Source organism: Equus quagga, unplaced genomic scaffold, assembly GCF_021613505.1.
Source record: "Equus quagga isolate Etosha38 unplaced genomic scaffold, UCLA_HA_Equagga_1.0 HiC_scaffold_142_RagTag, whole genome shotgun sequence".
NCBI lineage: Eukaryota > Metazoa > Chordata > Mammalia > Perissodactyla > Equidae > Equus > Equus quagga.
In genome coordinates, this window is record NW_025792613.1 from 7,107 (window position 1) to 25,201 (window position 18,095).

Genomic DNA, 18,095 nt, shown 5'->3' on the forward strand with positions numbered 1-18,095 from the left:
CATGTACACCCTGAGCGCTCATCTCCTGCCACCTCAGCCCAGCCATGCACGCCCCTGCCAGGTCCAACCCTCCATGCATCTCGTCCGATAATTAAATTCCTTCCCTGCATTTCAGTCAGCGGAAGGTGTTCTCTGACTACAACTTCCTCCATCCCTGGGACCCCTGAACAGCCCACACTGCTTCTGATATTTTTCCCAAACACTTCACATTTACCTCTGTAGGTATTTTTATTTTGACTTCTTTGCCTGTCGCTTCTCATGCCCCCTGAGTGCGCTATCAAGTCTGTGTGTGTAAGTAAGAACCGTCCTGAGGAAAGGAGAGTAAAGGAGAAGGGCATTCTTGGCTCATCCCTTCCTTCAGGGCCAGTTCCCCAAAGACTGCCCCAGGTGCGGGGTGGGGTCCGGGGAGCGGGGGGGAGGGGACTAGTCCAGGGAAGAAAACCCTTGCACCTGCTCCAGCCCAGGGGGCCTTTCCAGAAAGTCTTCTCTGGGAGCTGGCTCTGGCTCTCCTGAGCACCTGCTCAGCCTGAGCTCTTTCTAGAGTGCGAAGAACCCAGGACGTGACTGCAGGTCGTGCTGCGGAGACAGGAGGAGGGGCAATCTGGGCTCTGCCTCCTTTCTGCTTGTGGTCTAGTCCCAGGCGCAGCCGTAATGCAGCTTTCAGCTGATTTAATTGTGATCCAACTGCTTTTTAAAAGTGCAAGAGACTGAAAATGGGGGGCCAGGTGCAGGGTTAGGAGAATGTCCCCTTTCTAGTTGGTTTCTACCTTTGCCCAAGGGTCAACCTAAAATGACTCCAGTCCAACCCTGGGTATGAAGAACCAGGAGACAGAGACTATAGTCGGGAATATCAGCAACAGCAAGGCGGGGTGGGGCGAGCACGGGTGTGCTGCGGGCTGGGATGTGATGGGGCAGGGTTGGGGACGGCAGGGCGAGGAGGTTGTAATCCCTCCCTCTTCCAGGCCTCTGCCAAACTCTTAGACGCCGCATTCGTTCCGCCTGGAGCCACACAGTGAGCTGAAGGTCCATGAAGCCCTGGGGGCAGAAGGGCTTCGAGTGGAGCGGCGGGATGGAGCAGGCTTTAGGGGCGTCCTGTTTCCCTACCCAATACTGGAGTCTCCTAATTCAGGTACGAGTATGCAGGATCAAGATGTGGGGAAACAAGAAACCCTCTGTCCGGGAGGGGGCGGGCCTAACCGTGCCACCAGGCCCATCGGAGAGATCCAGACGGAGTTCCCACGCGATTTGAACCTTCGCCGAGACCACCGCAGTTCGTGGTCCTCTCCGAGAGCACGGCGGAGGCGGGGAAGACGCCCGACCGCGTGAAGGGCGGGCTGCCATCCGCAGGTTCTACAGACCACCACCGCCCACCCCGCCGCCGGGCTGGAGGTGGGAGGGGGGCAGCTCTCCAAGCCCGGCCCTGCGCGGACTCTGGGCTGCGCTCTCGGATTCCCAGCCCCATGACAGCCGGTTGCTCTGGGGATGGCGAGGAGAGGTGGGCGGCACTGGCGCGCCGAGCCTAGCTGGACTCCTGAGGGGTCCCACTCTGTTTTTCTCCACTGGAAAAGAAGTCTACGAAGGCGCCAGGCAGAGGCGCCAAAGGGGAACTAAGGCCCAAGGGAGGACCAGGGTAGGGCGACCTGAACCCCTCTAAGCCCTCCCCGGGCACGCAGTGCCCCTCCCACGAGGCCACCCGCCCCGTCCTTGCCGAGCCCCGGGGCTGCGCGTGCGGTCCCTACTTGGGAGCCGGCGCGCCGGGAGCCATGGAAGCAGCGAACCTCTCGGCGGCCGCCACCGGCGTCGCCCTCCCCTCTGGACCCGAGGCCTCCAACAGCAGCCCAAGCCCCGGCGCGGTCGTCAGGTCGACCCCAGGCGGCGCTGCCCTGCCTGGCCGACAGCCGCCCTTCTCAGTCTTCACGGTGCTGGTGGTGACGCTGCTGGTGCTGCTGATCGCGGCCACTTTCCTGTGGAACCTGCTGGTTCTGGTCACCATCCTGCGCGTCCGCGCCTTCCATCGTGTGCCACATAACTTGGTGGCCTCGACGGCTGTGTCAGACGTGCTAGTGGCAGCGCTAGTGATGCCACTGAGCCTGGTGAGCGAGCTGTCGGCCGGACGACGCTGGTGGCTGGGCAGGAGCCTGTGCCACGTGTGGATCTCCTTCGATGTGCTGTGCTGCACCGCCAGCATCTGGAACGTGGCGGCCATCGCCCTGGACCGCTACTGGACCATCACGCGCCACCTGCAGTACCCGCTGCGCACCCGCCGCCGCGCCTCCGCGCTCATGATCGCGCTCACCTGGGCGCTCTCGGCGCTCATCGCCCTCGCGCCGCTGCTCATTGGCTGGGGTGAGGCGTACGACGCTCAGCTCCAGCGCTGCCAGGTGAGCCAGGAACCCTCCTATGTCGTCTTCTCCACCTGCGGCGCCTTCTACCTGCCGCTTGGCGTGGTGCTATTTGTCTACTGGAAGATCTACAAGGCGGCCAAGTTTCGCTTCGGCCGCCACCGCAGGGCTGTGCTGCCGTTGCCGGCCACCGTGCAGGTGAGGGGCGGGCGGCGGAACGGGGGCTTGGGGAAGGGGCTCTGTGGTGGAGGACAAAGCTTGGAGAAGGGGAGTTGGCGGCAGAAGCTGGCACACTGGGGGCGCGCGCGAGAAGGTTGGCCGCCAGCGCAGCTGGAGCGCACGGGGAGTTTGCCATCTGCTCTCCCGAGGTGCCCACGGAGTGGCTTGTCACCTGCACTTTGCGCAGCACGCGAAGGGTTCGCCACGTGGGTGCCTCGTTCGCCGGGGGAAGGGGTTTCGCCACTAGCTCCCTCTTGCTGGAGCTGGAGCTGGCCCCGCTGAGCCACGGGGCTGAAGGGGGCATGCAGGGGCAGCGTTTGTGGGCAGCCTTGAGGGCATGTCCGATCAGCTGCGCCCTCTGTTGCTTTTCCCCTGGAGCGATTGTGCCCGTGTGACTCCTGCCACCGCCAGCTTCCTGGTCCCCGCCAGACCAAGGGAGACAGCGGTAGGCTGGGAATTCTTCCTGCAGATGAGGAAATTCTGTGAGCATTCACCCCTTATTTTCAGTCTCTACCGCACCCTAGTCCATCCTCTGCACTCCAAAGACTATATGCCCCAACTCGACGCGCCAGCTCCCTGCCAAGGGGGGAGGTGAGGATAAAAAGTTATCCAGCGTCCCTTTCCTTTCACTGTCCCAACCTCAGTGCCCTCCTCTAGGGACTTTGGAACGAGCTAGAACCCTTCAAATCCCAGCTCGGGACATCGGGCCAGCTGCTTAGTCTCTGTGAGCAAGTTAATTCCTGGTTCAAGGAGCTCTTGGTGAGGATTCCCTGAGATGAAGAATGTGAAGTATCTAGCACAGTGCCTGGCACACAGGGGTGGCAGAGCTGGCAGGAGTTAGGAGGGCAACATTGCCTGGCAGTCTACAGTGGGCTGCAAGATAACCCTGGAAATGAATGCAATGGAGGACCTGCACTGGGCAGAACTTCTCTGAAGGTGTTTAGAATCAGAGCTTTCTGCCTTTTGGCCAGGCCCTAATAGATGTCAGCTGCCTCCTCAGCCTGGAAGCCCCAAACTTTCCATGGGGAGTGGGGCATCTCACGCTTGCCCTCCTAGAGAATAACAGGACTTATTGCCCCCTTCCAAATACCATGGGGGGCATGAGCAGGGAAGGAAAGAGACGGGATTTTTTGTTGTTAGTTTGCTTTAATTTTGGAAAGTTAACACAGATACTTAGCCTACTCAGATATATGTGTTTTAAAAAGCAGGCTTTTCCCCTTCATTAAATGGCAGAGGAATTTTGTAGCATAAAATCAGAATGTCAAGACTATAACTGGAAAGTGTTGGCAGGGGAGAGATTTCTCCAGAATTAATGTTCTCTGCAAGGGCCTTTGGAAATGCCTGGGGTGATGATAGTTCTGTCAGATTGCCGGGGTGGGCTGCCTTTAATAGCTGCATCACTCCAATGTGGCCCCCGAGAAATTATGCTGCAGGGGGTGCCAGAAAGGCTCACCAAGCCTGAGCTTAGTGTTCATTTCTGACAGGCCCCATTCAGGCAGTGATACAAAGAAGATGTGACTGGAAGGGAGACTGGCCAATCCGGGGTGGCCGCTGGTGGGGAGAAAGAGCTCTGGGAGGCGGGGGCAAAGTTGTGATCCAGCCACTCGTTGGCAGTGGGACCTGGGGCAAGCCCCTTCTCCACTTTGGGCTGCAAGTTCTCTTCTCTAAGACACAGTATTGGTCTAAATCATGGCTGAGTCTGGAATCCTATGATGCTGAGATTGCAGACAAGATGGTGTTCGAGAGCATCCTGCTTCTTGGGCTCCAGCAAGCCCTCACTCGAACTCCTGGGTAATGTTGCTGAGTCAGCCTTTGCAAGCTTTCTCGCCACAAGACACCCAAACAAAAATTTAAAACAACAGGCCAGGAATGCTCTCTCTCTACATTGCCCCTACCTGCTTTTTTCTGCACTCTAGAGGAAATGAGTGGAGATGAATTTAGATCCTGCAAAGTGTTGGTACTGCTCTCTGAGGGTGACAGAAGCACTTATGAAGTCTGAAGGCCTCTGGTGACCAGGCTGTGTGCATCCTTCATCTTTTTTTAGAATTCTGTGCCCAGGTTCCAACGCTCAAATATTGTCAGAAAGGGTTCTGCAACAGTTCCTGGACAGTGATTAATTCTTTGGGGCAAAATGTAATTTTTGAAAGTGGAGGAGGAAATAAATGTTTCCTGAGTGAGTTCCCTTCCAGGCACTGTTCTGGTGCTCTACATTCCTCCTCTCATTTAATCCTCGTGATCCAGCCAAGCTGCCATTGCCCTCTTGGTCAGGATAAACGAAGATATGCTCAGTGAAATATAACCCCCAAACTAACGGTTTCTGTCACTCTCGCTCCAAGTTCAGTGTGGGTCTGACAGCCCTCCTGCACAGCTCTCCTCCAGGTGGGAACTCATGGATGGGGCCACTTGTCATCTTTCAGCTATGCTGTCTTGAACATATGGCTTCCCAGGTTGCTGTGGGAAGGGAAGAGATATATGGAGATACAGCAGCTTTTAACTGCCTTACCCTGAAGTAAACACATGTCACTTCTGTTCACAGTCCATTGGCCAGCCACTGGCTGCGAAATCTAGGGAACGTGTCACTGTTCTTTCCCTTACTTTGTCATTACTCCATGCTGTCTCCAGGAACTTGACTTCTGAGCACTTTCCCACTGCTCACAGGCATCTCCACCTTCACAGGAATGAGGCAGTCATATCCCAGGCAAGGTGGGTTGTGGGGAGCAGGCTCTCCAAACTCGGCATGTGAACTCTCCTTTCCAGAATAGCTGAACACAGGTGAGCCAGAGACACTGCCAGCTGCTCGCAGGAGACAGGGCTCATTCCTACCCTGCCTTCCTTTGCTTCAACCTCACAGAGTGAGCACCACATATACAATATATACAGAATATTCTGTATACTCTGCTTCCCCCCAAAGCACACGCCCGGTTATGATTATTTTCTACAACCCTGAGCCCTTTATTGGTTAGAAGAGGAAAAAAGCAAAGCCAATAGAGATTATTGACTTGGCTTTTAAAATGTGACATCAATTTCTTTTCTTTGTTAAGCCACCCCTGATGGCCTAGTGGTTAGAGTTTGGTGCACTCTGCTTCGGCGGCCCAGGTTTGGTTCCTGGGTGCAGAACCACATCACTCATCTGTCAGTAGCCATGCTGTGGCAGCGGCTCACATAGAAGAACTAGAAGGACTTACAACCAGAACATATAACTATGTCCTGGGGCTTTGGGGAGGAAAAAAAGAGAGGAAGATTAGCAACAGATGTTAGCTTAGGGCAAATCTTTCCCAGCCAAAAGAAAATTTGGAAAAGACAAAAGAAAATTGTTTTTTTTCTGTCAATTGTCTGTTTGATTGCTGTGCACAAGTTGATACCAGGGCCTGTGTATTCCTTAGGCACAGTAGGCACGTTACCAAGAACCACAAGACTTTTAGGGGCCCATGGAAATGGTTTAATTTCTTTTAAAATTAGAGGAGAAATGAATATAATAGTAATGAGTTTAGAATCATGAACCCAGCCTCCATTATATTAGTCTTCATAATAATATGGTCATAAGACATAATTTTTAACATGTTTTAAAGGAGGAAGGGGCCCACAGAGTGAAGATGCCTGGGGCTCATGAACGTCCTAAAGCGCGGTTGGCACCCTTCCCTCATTCACCCCGTCGGTAACCATGTGGGGGCAGTGCGCACAGCGGCTAAGAGCGTGGGATGCGGAAATAAGGAGACCTGGATTTCAATGCTTTTTGTGCCACTTACTAGCACTTTAGCCAAGTGACTTAATCTAAGTCTGCATTTCCCTGTAGGTAAAATGGATATGTTGCCATCTGCCTCAGAGTATCCTTGTGAAGAGTGAGTGAGAGAATAGTAGATGTGGAGTGTCTAAAACAGTAAACCACAAGTGAGAGGTCCTGTGTTATTTTATTATTTTTTAAAATTCCTCTTTTCTTCCTCTTACTGCTGTTACCCTCATAGCTGGATTATTTATTGCTTATGTAAGAAATTACCCCAAAGTTTAGTGGCTTGAAAGAACAAACCTGTTTTAACTCACAGTTTCTGTGGGTCAGGCATTGGGAACCGCTTAGCTGGGTGGTTCTGGCCTAAGGTCTCTTGTGGTTGTGGCCAAGATGTTGGATGGGGCAGCACTTATTCAAAGGCTGGACTGGGGCTGGAGCCTCTGCTTCCAGGACAGCTCACTCTCGTGGCTCTTAACGGGAGGTCTCCACAGGCTGCTTGAGTGTCGTCACAACATGGCGGCTGGCCTCCCCTGATCTAAGGGAGTGAAGTAAGCAGGAAAGTGCAGTGCCTTCTATGATCTCGTCTCAGAAGTTCCATCTGACGATGTCCCCTGTATTCTAGTCATTAGAAGTGAGTCACTAACTGCAGCCCACACTTAAGGGACGGGGAATGCTCCGTCTTTGGGAGAAGTGTCAAGAAACCTGTGGACATTTTTTAAACCACCTGCTAAGACACGCAGATGGTGTTCAACATTACCTCATTGACTTTCACTGACCTGTATATCAGGCAATGTGGTAGCCTCTGAGGTTTCAAAGAATGGGCAAGCAAGGTCTCTGCTCACAAGGGATTAATTTTAGTAGACCACAATTATAGAATTATAAATGCAACAAAGTCTTATAGGCGCTCTGGTAGAAGTCTGTCCAGAGAACAATGGTCCTGAAGGACTGACTATGTATGGGGAAGCAATTTGTCAACTGTAAAGGGCAAAATAAATGCGTTGTGTTGAGCTGTAGGGTTTGTGACAACTTGGATCTGAGTTTTAGTTCCTGTTAGGTACAAAATATTTGGCTCTCTAAGCCAATCCTCTCTATTAACATTAACAAGTTTGTATGTTGTAAGCATACAGGACGTAAGCCCTGAGCGACCTGAAATCTGTGCAGAGCCCTTTATGCTGTTGTCACTTGTCCAGTGGTCAGTAGTCATGTGGACCCCACCAAAGACTAAGCAGCTGGTGGGCTTGTGGAGGGAACTGCACATGGGCCCTGGGTTCAGTCAGAGCTCAGTTATGGGAAGAAGGCAGTAGAAAATCACCACCCTTGCTCTCATTCCATCTATTAAAAGAACTGTGGGTGCAAACACATTCCCATGCCAGACGGCAAGGTTACTTTAATTTCAGAAAAGTAAATTTTGTGAATCAAATTGTATCAGTGGTAATGAAACATCTGGCTTATGGTTTGATTCTTTTAAGATTGGCACCTAATTGAGAGTTTCCGGAAGCACTTGGGCACACCGAGGAGCGTTTCCTCTACACCTTCAGAAATACCCCGGCCTTCCCCTCTCTGTGAACTTCTGCCTTGTTCTCCTTACATCTTCCTGTTCCTTCTGCCTCTTTATCTCCACTCGCATTTCTCTTTTCTCTCTGAGTGGACTGTTGGGAAGAGTGGAAGGGGAGAATGAGAAACACAGAGGGATGGAGACAAGTATGGGGCAGGGACCGTGTGTTTTCACGAAGGACCTTGCAGTAGGCTACTTCTTAAATCGGGGTAATTCTTGGAGAAGATTGAGCTTCTCAGTGAAAGAATGAGATCCAAACTCCATAGTTCTTAACCTTTTGGCAGGTCACAGAATTCCGTGAAAATCAAAGGAAAAACTTGCTGCCCACAGAGGTGTGTAGGTGCCTGCTCGCTCAGTTCGCATGGGGCGCTCCCTGAGGCCCAGGTCTGGAGAGTGAGGCCCACTTAGCCTTTCCTGCCCTCGGGCTCTCCTGAGGGAGGGAACCCACAGTGCAGAGTCACCAGGGCTCTCTGAGGCAGGAAGTGGTCACAGGGGAGGCAGGGCCCCCCAGGGTTAGATCAGAGCACTGAGGCTGCACAATGCATGTGCAAAAGGCAAAACCTCCCCTCTCTCTGTTACACCCTCCCATGCGCCAGGAATCTGGTCTGGGAGCCCAGGGACCTCAGGAGAAAAACTCCTGCCTCAGCAGAGGACCTTCCACTGGCAACCGCTCACAAAGGGGGATGACTTTCAATCAGATGATGTTAGAGCTGAAAACACAAATGCAGCCTGACTTTAACACACTCGATTACATTTTCCCCTTCTCAGCATTAACTCCAGGGAGTCCTTAGCCATTCCAGGGTTACTAACGCCCCACAAAAATCCATGTTTCCAAATGTCAGAACGATAGCAATGGTACCTTATGTTATGACCATACTCCAAGGCTTAGCAAAACTATACTCTGTTGAGTGTATAATTACACTGAAAGGAAAGTCAATTTTCTTCAAGCCTGGCACTGATCTGCTTCTATTTTTTACAAGAAAACTTCCTTGGTTTATTTTCTTAGTTTCTTTTGCACAAGACAAGCAGCTGAGAAAATTTCCTATTTTAGTTTGTCAGACAAGCTAGACAGCTTCTGTTTACTTTCAGGGGCTATTTTGGTTAGTTATCTCTTTAAAGAGCCTTCGAGAAATGCAACTTGGAGCTTGTTCTCTCAGGAAACCTTGGGCAGAGAGAATGGAGGCACAGTGGGCCAAGTCCTGACCTGCGCAGCTCTGGTTAGGAACAGGGCATTCCAGTTATAATCAAGATTGCCTTCAAACCCGACTGGAAACGTCACTATGTCCTCCCCCCCTCAGACGTAGGGCTTCACTAGCCACTAGGATTAGCGTGATTGCCCCAACCCGCTTTGTAAGGATTCTTGCCCCACTGGATGCCTGACTCGTGTGGCCACAGTGCAAACTGGTAGGTTCCCAAGTGATTAGGAACCATCTTCTTTCTGCCTTCCTTTTCTATTTCTCATTAGGATGTTTATCTGACAATACGAGAGGATTACAAATGTTTGTGGGCTCCTTCTGTGGCAGCTGGAACTTTTTTATTAGAAGAAAGGGAAAGGACAAGGGGACATGAAGCTGACATTTATGAGGTCCTACTATGTACTAATGTCTCATTGTAGTCGTCATAGTAAGCCTACAATATAGACGAGGTTTTTCATGGTTAGAGTTCTAGAAATGGGGGCTCAGATTGGAATCCTATCTAATCACTATATTGCTCTGAGCCTTGGTTTCCTGCTTCCTTCCTTCCTGGTTGCTGCTATAATTGAGTAAGATAGTGTGTGGAACCACCTAGCCGAGTACTGGACAGCTGTCACAAACTGTGAAGGTCTGCTTGCAAACTGAAAGGTCAGCCTGCAAGTGTACTGGATGCTCCAAGAAGACTCGAGACTCCTGGATCAGAGTCAAAGACTTTATTACTCATGGCACACAGGCAGCATGAGCTTCATGTCTGCATTGCTTCCCCTTTCCCTCAAAGTCCCATGGGAGTGACACAGAGTGGCCCAGATGGATTTGCGTCACAGTAGAGAAACTCCCAGATTAGGGAACTCAAGTCTGTATCGACCAATGTTGGACAATAAATAAACCTGCCCTCGGCTCTTAGGAAACCTGAATCTTTTCTAATGGGTTGCAAGCAAACCTGCCCTCTTTCCCGCTGGGAGATACTCTCTCTATCTTCCCAGGCGGTTTGCTACACAAACATCCTTGACAAGCTGTCCAAATCCAGGGCTGTCAGTGCCTTTGCTAGCAAAATGTGCAGCAACGCAAGAGGCTTGCAAGAGAATTGTCTCCCCAAACATCTATTTATTCAATAGATATTTATTGAGTTTTTACTATATACTCTATGTTACATTAGGTCCCAGGGATTCTTCAGTGGACAGGATGTTCATGGTCCCTGCCCTCCTGGAGTGTTGGTCATGACACAACATTCTGAATGATGATTTAGAATCCATGCCCTGACATCAGAGTGCTTATCAGAATAGTGGGACAGAATATTTGAAATTGGGACTTGATGGGAAATTCCAGTACATAGTCCCTATACACACAGTAGGTAGCTAATAAATGTCTGAGTGTATATTGGCCGGCAGATTTGGTTCTTAATTAATTTCAGATGGAAAAGCCTCAGAATCTATGGAGATATTTAGGTAAATTCATTTTTAGATCACGTCTCAGTGGGGCAGAAAGAAACCATACAGGTCTGGAACTAGACAGACTGGGCGGGCACCTTGGTTCTGCTTTTCCCTGCTGGCATGGCCTTGGCCGTGGCATTGGATGTCTCCAAATTTCTTTGCATTCAGAGCACCTTTCCCTTCATGGCAGGACCAAGAAGTGCCAGTTGCTATGTGTTGTGTGCATTCAACAGCCCGCATTCTTGCCTTCCAATGAGCAGATTCTAACTCAGGGTCAGAGGCCTCTTAACCCTGAAGGGTCTTTTTTCAGACAGGTGTACAGAGGGAAGTCAGCGTGAAGAGGCTGAGGAGAGAGAAACCAAAGAGGGAGATGGAAGAGCTCAGGGATAGCCCCAGGGCTGGTTGCTAGAGGCCCTAGAAGTTGCCCAGGAAGCCACACATGTCCATTTTGAAAGCATCCCAAGCATAAATATGATCCTTAAAATAGATTCTGTGGAACCTATTCAGATCAGTCACTTTGACTCAAGGAGCAGAATAACAGGCAGGGGTTAAGAGTGTGGTCTCCAGTTGAAAATACCCAAGTTCGACTTCCAGCTCTAACAATAAGCAACTGTGTGACCTTGGATGAGGGACTTAGCCTCTCAGAGTGTTTTCTCAACTGTAAAATGGAGATAACAATGCCTCAAAGGTATGGTGTGAGGGTGACAAGGGCATCCATCACAAGCGTTTAGCATAGTCTCTGTTCCATAGTAGCTTCTCCAGAGTGCCTCTTCTTGCTGCCTTTTGGTTTCTACTGGATGTCACATTTCAAACGAAAGAAGCCGAACTAGTCGGTCTCCTGGCAAACCAGGATCATCCCTGATTGGCTTTTTTTTTGAGGCTGTTCCTGGAAAGGTTCCATTGTCTTCCAGCATCACTGAGCACAGCGTGTAGCAGGCACAGGTGAAATTTGTGAACACAGGCTTTTAGCAAACAGACACCGTGTTGGAGCAAAGGGGGACTCTGCTAAATGCTACAGCGGGGGAGGCCGGGGTGTTTTAAAGCTATTTAATCAGTGGCCTTGGGTTTTCTGTTTCTCCTCCCCAAGCATCTCTTTGAACTGAAGTTACCCCGTTTCTTTACTTCTAGAGCTCAACCAGGATTTGGAATTTGCCTTCCCCAGTGGAGGGACTCAAGAGCCTGGGAGGTCATTTAGGTCCGCAGAGAAATGGCTGGAACAGTGCCCATCAATGAGCTGAGTGGGAGGAAAACAAATCTCCCTCCACTTCCTCTCATGCTCCTATCCCATTTTTCTCTCCCGGCAATAGACGGCTAAACATTCACGGGGTGATTTCAGGACGCCATGTTTTATCGCTCAGACTTCCTCTGGTGACTTGATGATGGTCTGCTATGAGGGAATTGGTCAGTATTGTCTCTTCTAAAGGGGAAAGGTGACATGCCGCTTCCGCCCACCTGTGGGAGGACTGGAAAACCTTGGAACAGCTTGTGAAAGAGGGGCTCTCGCTGGCCCCCAGAGGGTGTGTGTTTGCCAAGCCAGGCCTTTATAAGGGCGGGACGGCGGAGGGGGGTGGGAGGAGGGAAATGCTGTTTGTTCTCTTGCTGGAATCACTTGCCTTTTCATTCTGTCTCTCCAAGCGGCAGGAGAGAGGATGTGGGTATATACTCGCAAAGGAAAGGAATCTTCTTTGTCCACATCTCCATGGTCTGTTTTCAGGCTGATTGAGTGATTTTCCAAAAAAATAGAGGCAGGGGTGGTGAGGGGAAGTAGCAGAGGACACAGAATCTGAAGGTAGCACTGAATGAGGCGTCCTGGGCTTGCGTAAGTCAGGCCACCTGGGAACTCCTCCACCCACTGAGCTCTGGCCCTCTGACCCAAGGGAGAGAAGACAAGGGAAGGTGCTGTGGACACTGTAAAGTGCCCCTCGGTTGTGTGGCTGTCCCAATTGCTACTTTCTGCTGTGTCTGGGAGGAAAACTAGACACACGCCTTGCCTGGGAGCCTCTTGCCTCTGTGTTTTCTCTGGCATCTGTGGCCAGCCTGACAGCATTCCCAGAAGGAAGGAGAATGCACATGTGGACGTTGTGTTGCAAGGGTCAAGAAGGAATTTGGCAGCTGTTTCCTGGGCATCTACAGGTGCCAGATGCTGCTGCTAGGAGCTAGTGTACCAGGAAGACGCAGTCCCAGGCCTCGTTCAGCTGAGACCAGAGAGGAACCAGCTCTCATGCCCACATCACACAAACTGCTACAGAAGAAGAGAAGATGGCACCAAACAGGGCAAGTACTTGAGTTTAGAGGGTCAGGAAGGCCACTCTGAGAGGCTTGGTGGCCTTTAAGCTGAGATGCAAGAGGTAAATAGGTGCTAACCAAAGGATGGGGGTAAGAGTAGAGAGTGTGCCAGAGGCTCGCTCAATGGTAACCAATTACTACCACAAAGGCATTGACGGTTGGTTTTTTTAAAGCTAGGCAATACAGATTATCCAATAATTTAAACTGAATCCATTTAGCACAGTAATTGTATAATTTCTTGCAATAGTAAGGTTTAAAGGCTGCTTCTCCAGCTTCAAACTTTGTGAGAGGCAGGCCTGGGTCTGTTTTATTCAGGGTCCTGGTCCCAGCACCAAGTCCACTCTATGCCTATATAATGGGGGAGTCCAGGTGCCAGGGGTTGTGCGGGCACCCACCACACATTCCCAATTCACCTCCCCGATGGCCTCATGGCAGGGGGACAGGACTTTGGTCACCCAGCTTCATAGATTGGAAAGCTTGGCCAACAGGGCTGGGACTCAAGCTTGGGTCTGATGCCAAGGTCCCTGCCCTTGAGGCTGCCTCCCTCCCACTTTATATCATATTATTGGACATGGTGGGGACCACCACTCTCACTCCCTGAAGGACCTTGAGAACTCATTTTAACCTACAGTTTCAGGAACTTTTTCACCTAATATTGTTTGATGGATCATGGTATAGGCACATCTTGAAAGAGGCTGGAGCAGAGGTGTTGGCCAAGACTGGAGTAGCCCCATGTTGCTTTTCTGATCCACTGTTAGGTTTTATGTTTTAATTCTCTGTTTCCTTTGTTCCAAGGTGAAGGAGGCACCTCACGAGGCTGAGATGGTGTTCAAGGCGCGTCGCCCGACACTGACCTTTCAGGAAAGTGGAGACTCGTGGTGGGAGCGGAAGGAGAAGCGGGCGGCCATGATGGTGGGCATCCTCATGGGCATGTTTGTGCTGTGCTGGAGCCCCTTCTTCCTCACAGAGCTCATCAGCCCCCTCTGCGCCTGCAGCCTGCCCCCCATCTGGAAAAGCATCTTCCTGTGGCTGGGCTACTCCAATTCTTTCTTCAACCCCCTGATTTACACAGCATTTAGCAAGAACTACAGCAACGCCTTCAAAAGCCTCTTCACCAAGCGGAGATGAACACAAAGCTTGGAAAGACTGTGGGTAGAGTTGTGCGGAGGGAACTTGTGTTTCTCCCCCTTACCAGTGATGCGCGAGCCTTCCCCCCACAGCTGAGAATTAATGACATCTGAGAGCCATACCACTGGGCCTGGACTGTAGGTGCAGCAATGCCAAAGGCTCTTCAGAAAGACAGCAAATGTGGGGCAAGCATGCAGATATGCCCTCTTCCTACATGAGTGGCAGACATTGCTAATCGATCTTGGCACATTTCCCTACTAAGCAGGAAGTCTGCCTCAGAATTCTTTTCAGATAGCACTTCGGGCAGTTGCTGCTAATTGGTTAGAACTGACGCAAGAGGATCAATGCCTTTCCTTTATCTAATACCATATTCCTCAGAGAGGGTCTCAGCACAGGGCCCAGTGGCCTGTTTTGTGTTCTACCCAGGAGATGGTGTCCTTTGTGAAACAGCCCCCACCCCACAACCCTTTATCCACCCATTCACCACATCTCCCCCAGTCTCCAACACAATGTGTCCTGATTTGGGAAATGAGGATCATCTGAGCTTTTGTTTTTTAAAACAGTGTCCAGTGCAAACCCTATCTACTGAATCAGACTTTCAAAGAAGACATCTGGTAATTTATACATTATTAAGTTCTCTAGATAATTTTTTTTTTAATCAGTGAGAGACACTGCTAGATGCTTAGGCTGCTCTTTAGAACAATTAAATTGGCATTTCTTGGGGCCGAGACCCAGACGGCAGGGCTTTTTGAAGTTCCCCAGGTGATTCCACCATGCAGCCAGCCTTGAGACGCCCTGGCGAGGGCTCGTCTGTGCTTCTGTACAAGGGAGAGCAGCTGTGAGAAATTTTCCCAGGACTTCACCATCCTGACTTGTATGTGTAATAAGAATGCTTTTGAAGTATTCATTTCTAGGCTCAGAATCAGTCATCTGTATGACTGATCACACACACATGCATATACACACACACGTGTCTATCATTGAGATGGGGACAATGCCTGTTGTGGAACTAAAACACAAACACACACAAAACTCCCCCAAAACTACCACAGTGAATCTTGGGCTTACTGACAATGTGAAATGTGGCCCGGATGTGTAGGGATCCAGGGGCCTGGATGAGGGGGATACCTGGACTGAGTCATCTTGGCCACAGTCTGCCTAATTTTGGACTGGCTGCCTACTGATTCGGCTTTTCATTTCCACAACAGTCCACTCGGCCATTGGCTCCCTTGATGTCTGAGGTGTACAGACATGCTTTGAGCACACACAATAGAGCACCTGCACTTTGGGGGTTATCAGAGAAGATAGGTCCCTGGTGCCTTTTCCAAAATCTTTGGGACCAGATGGTTTTGGGATTTAGAACTCTTCTTTTTTTAAGTTTTAGAAAGGCGATATGGTACATGGTCCATAGATTAGATAACCTCCCCAGCTGGGTCTGGGCCAGTAGCCTCTCATCAAACACATGGATATTTCTGCAATAAATTGAGGAAAGTACTAAAAATAGCCTCACACTGGGTCAGATCAGATTTTGTCATCAAATGAGTTAGGAACAACCTGTATTTCCTGAACTTTTGTGTTTTTTGCAATTGAGGATCTGTGTCACCTCAAACTACCCATGGTCCCAGCTCTGTGTGCTTTCAGCCCTGTTGAGAAGGAGCTGGAGTCTGGGAAGAGCATGTCGTTCAGCTATTCCTTTGCTGCTGGAGGTTGGGACATCACAAACGTATTTGGTGTGGCCCCCAGGACAGCCTTCTTGGAGTCATACTTTGGAACTTTATTTTTCTCTATCATTGGAAGATGCTTCAAGCAACAATCTTATGAAACCTATCAATGCATTTCACATAAAGAAGTCAAGTCATCAGGGGCTGGCCCAGTGGCCGAGTGGTGAAGTTCATACACTCCACTTCGGTGGCCCAGGGTTTCGCCGGTTTGTATCCTGGGTGCAGATACAGCACTGCTCATCAGGCCATGCTGAGGTGGCGTCCCACATGCCACAACAAGAAGGACCTACAATTAGAATATACGACTATGTACTGGGGGGCTTTGGGGAGAAGAAGGAAAAAAAAGATTGGCAACAGATGTTAGCTCAGGTGTCAATCTTTAAAAAAAAAAGTACAGTCATCAGATGAAGGCATGTTTTCTTAAGATAATGAGGACTTATAAGTGGCTCTGTTTCTATTTTCACTTTGATCCGGAGGAAGTACAGAACCACATTTCTGACTTAACTTTGGAATCTCTGTAGGAACTGGTAACCTACTTATTTGTTTTTAATGTTTCTAGCCAGTCTGTAATTCCAATTCTTATTTAGGTTTTCCTTATCCTAGTGTTTTATGTTCTATTTATATTTCACTGTCATATTCTGTGTATTTCCTAGAAGCCACCTCAGATCCTCTGTGAATTAAGGCAGGGGAGAAAGGACTAGGAGATGACTGACAAGCTGGAGGGGGTGGAGGTTCTCAGGTTGTGTCATTCCTCATGGTTGCGTTTTAAGGGCTAGAGCTCAAGCCTGGGGCTACTGGGCATTTTCCCTGTTGGCTGAAAGACACTAGGTGGTGTTAATGATCTTCCTCCCTGGCCCTCTCTTCATAAAACACACAACCAGGAATCAATTTTAAGAGTATTATTTATTGAGGACCCACCATGTGCAGCTGTTGTACTAGGTTTTATATACAAACGCTCATTTAATCCTACAAGATCGGTATTGTCCTCATTTAACCATATTCCAAGAGGGTAAGCAGCTTGCCTGTGGTCACAGTGAGTCCATGCAGAAAAGGTGTCTGGACTCAAGTCTGCCTGGATTCAAACATGGGAAAGGGGAAGGGAACCCAACAGAGATCTGACTGGACTCATTTCAGTGTTCGCTTGCATTTTGCAGCACGAGAGACGCGCACCTGGTGTAGCGGATCCGCTTGCATTGTTCCAGTTGGATTCCAGGCAGGAGCCTTAGAGGAAGAGTCTAGGTATGGTTGGGGGTCGCCTACGGGATCTTTGGTTACTCTCACTATTGGATGGGATGCCTTGTCATTGTGTTCACCTGGCTTGGGCTTTGACTTAATGTACGATCCTATGGAAGCATCCCAGGCAGAAGGAATCATTTACGTTGAGTCCTTCTTTTAAAAGGAAGTTGTTTGCTTGCTAATTTGGTGGCAACTCCCATTGGACCTTTTAGACTTGAACCTTTTTCTCAGTTCATGAGGCCTTCCCTGACCACTCACTATAATTAAAAAATGCTCAATTTCTGAAACGGATCAGTTAATGATTAACTTTATGTAAGGATGCACTTGCAATTCTTTTTAATATGGAGTATCAGAAATAGAAGCCTACTGACAAAATATCTGATTTACAATGAACATTTCAGGAATAAGCATAATGTGTCTGTTCTGCCTCAAATCTCCTTGTCTGTAGAACATGGCTAAGATGGAGCTGGAAGGCTATAAGACGAATTAATCTCTTCCCTGTCAGGATTTATTTGCTGATTAAGGTAGCACTAAAGTGTCCTCACGTCAGAATCCAATTCCACAAAGTTCCAGGCCTGTGGGATGGATGTGGGTAGCCTAATAGTTTTATTTTATAAGTTGAGTCATATATAATGTCAAGCATGCCACGTTTCTCCCCTTTAACATGGTCTCCATGTTTCTTTAGGCATATCTGAAGAGAATTTGGATTCTGATCATGATTGCTGTCCTCTGTGAGCATCTATTCCACATGTCCCCAGAAGCCTGCTCTCTGGCCCCTGATCTGGTCCCTCCACACTAATGCTGGGTGGTATAGAGGTGTCTTTCAAACTCCAGGTCACAACCTACCATGAAATCACTTTGGTGGTGGTTTGTCAGCTGTGTTCTCAATAACTGTGCACAATTACTACAAAATCTCAGTGGTGTAGACCAACGAGCCTTTGTTTCTTGCTGAAACATCTGTGAGTTGCCTGGGATTGCACTGATCTGGGCTGGGCTCTCCTGGGCTCGGCTTCCCTCTGCAGCTCTGCTCCTGTGTCCCGCATCCTCGTCAGGCCAGCAGGGTTTGTTCTTTTCAAGAGAGGTGTATAAGAGGGCAAGCCCAACCACGCAAGCACATTTTCAAACTTTTGCTCATACCAAGTCTGCCAACAAGCCATAGACCAAGCAAGAGCCCAGAGTCAAGGGCTGGGGAAGTACATTCCACCTGCCAGGACGCCATGACAAAGGTGTGTGCTCTGGGGGGATGAAAAATGGAAACCAA

The 18,095-nt window shown here is 49.7% G+C and overlaps 1 protein-coding gene across 1 annotated transcript; it reads left to right on the forward strand.

The window, feature by feature from the left end:
* Nucleotides 1-798: 798 nt before the first annotated feature.
* LOC124231974 (5-hydroxytryptamine receptor 5B) lies at nt 799-14,046 on the forward strand. Its single transcript, XM_046648969.1, has 2 exons — nt 799-2,540; nt 13,545-14,046. Exons 1-2 carry the CDS (start codon nt 1,764-1,766, stop codon nt 13,875-13,877), a joined length of 1,110 nt encoding a protein of 369 aa, XP_046504925.1. The 5' UTR covers nt 799-1,763; the 3' UTR covers nt 13,878-14,046.
* The last annotated feature ends 4,049 nt before the right edge of the window (nt 14,047-18,095 follow it).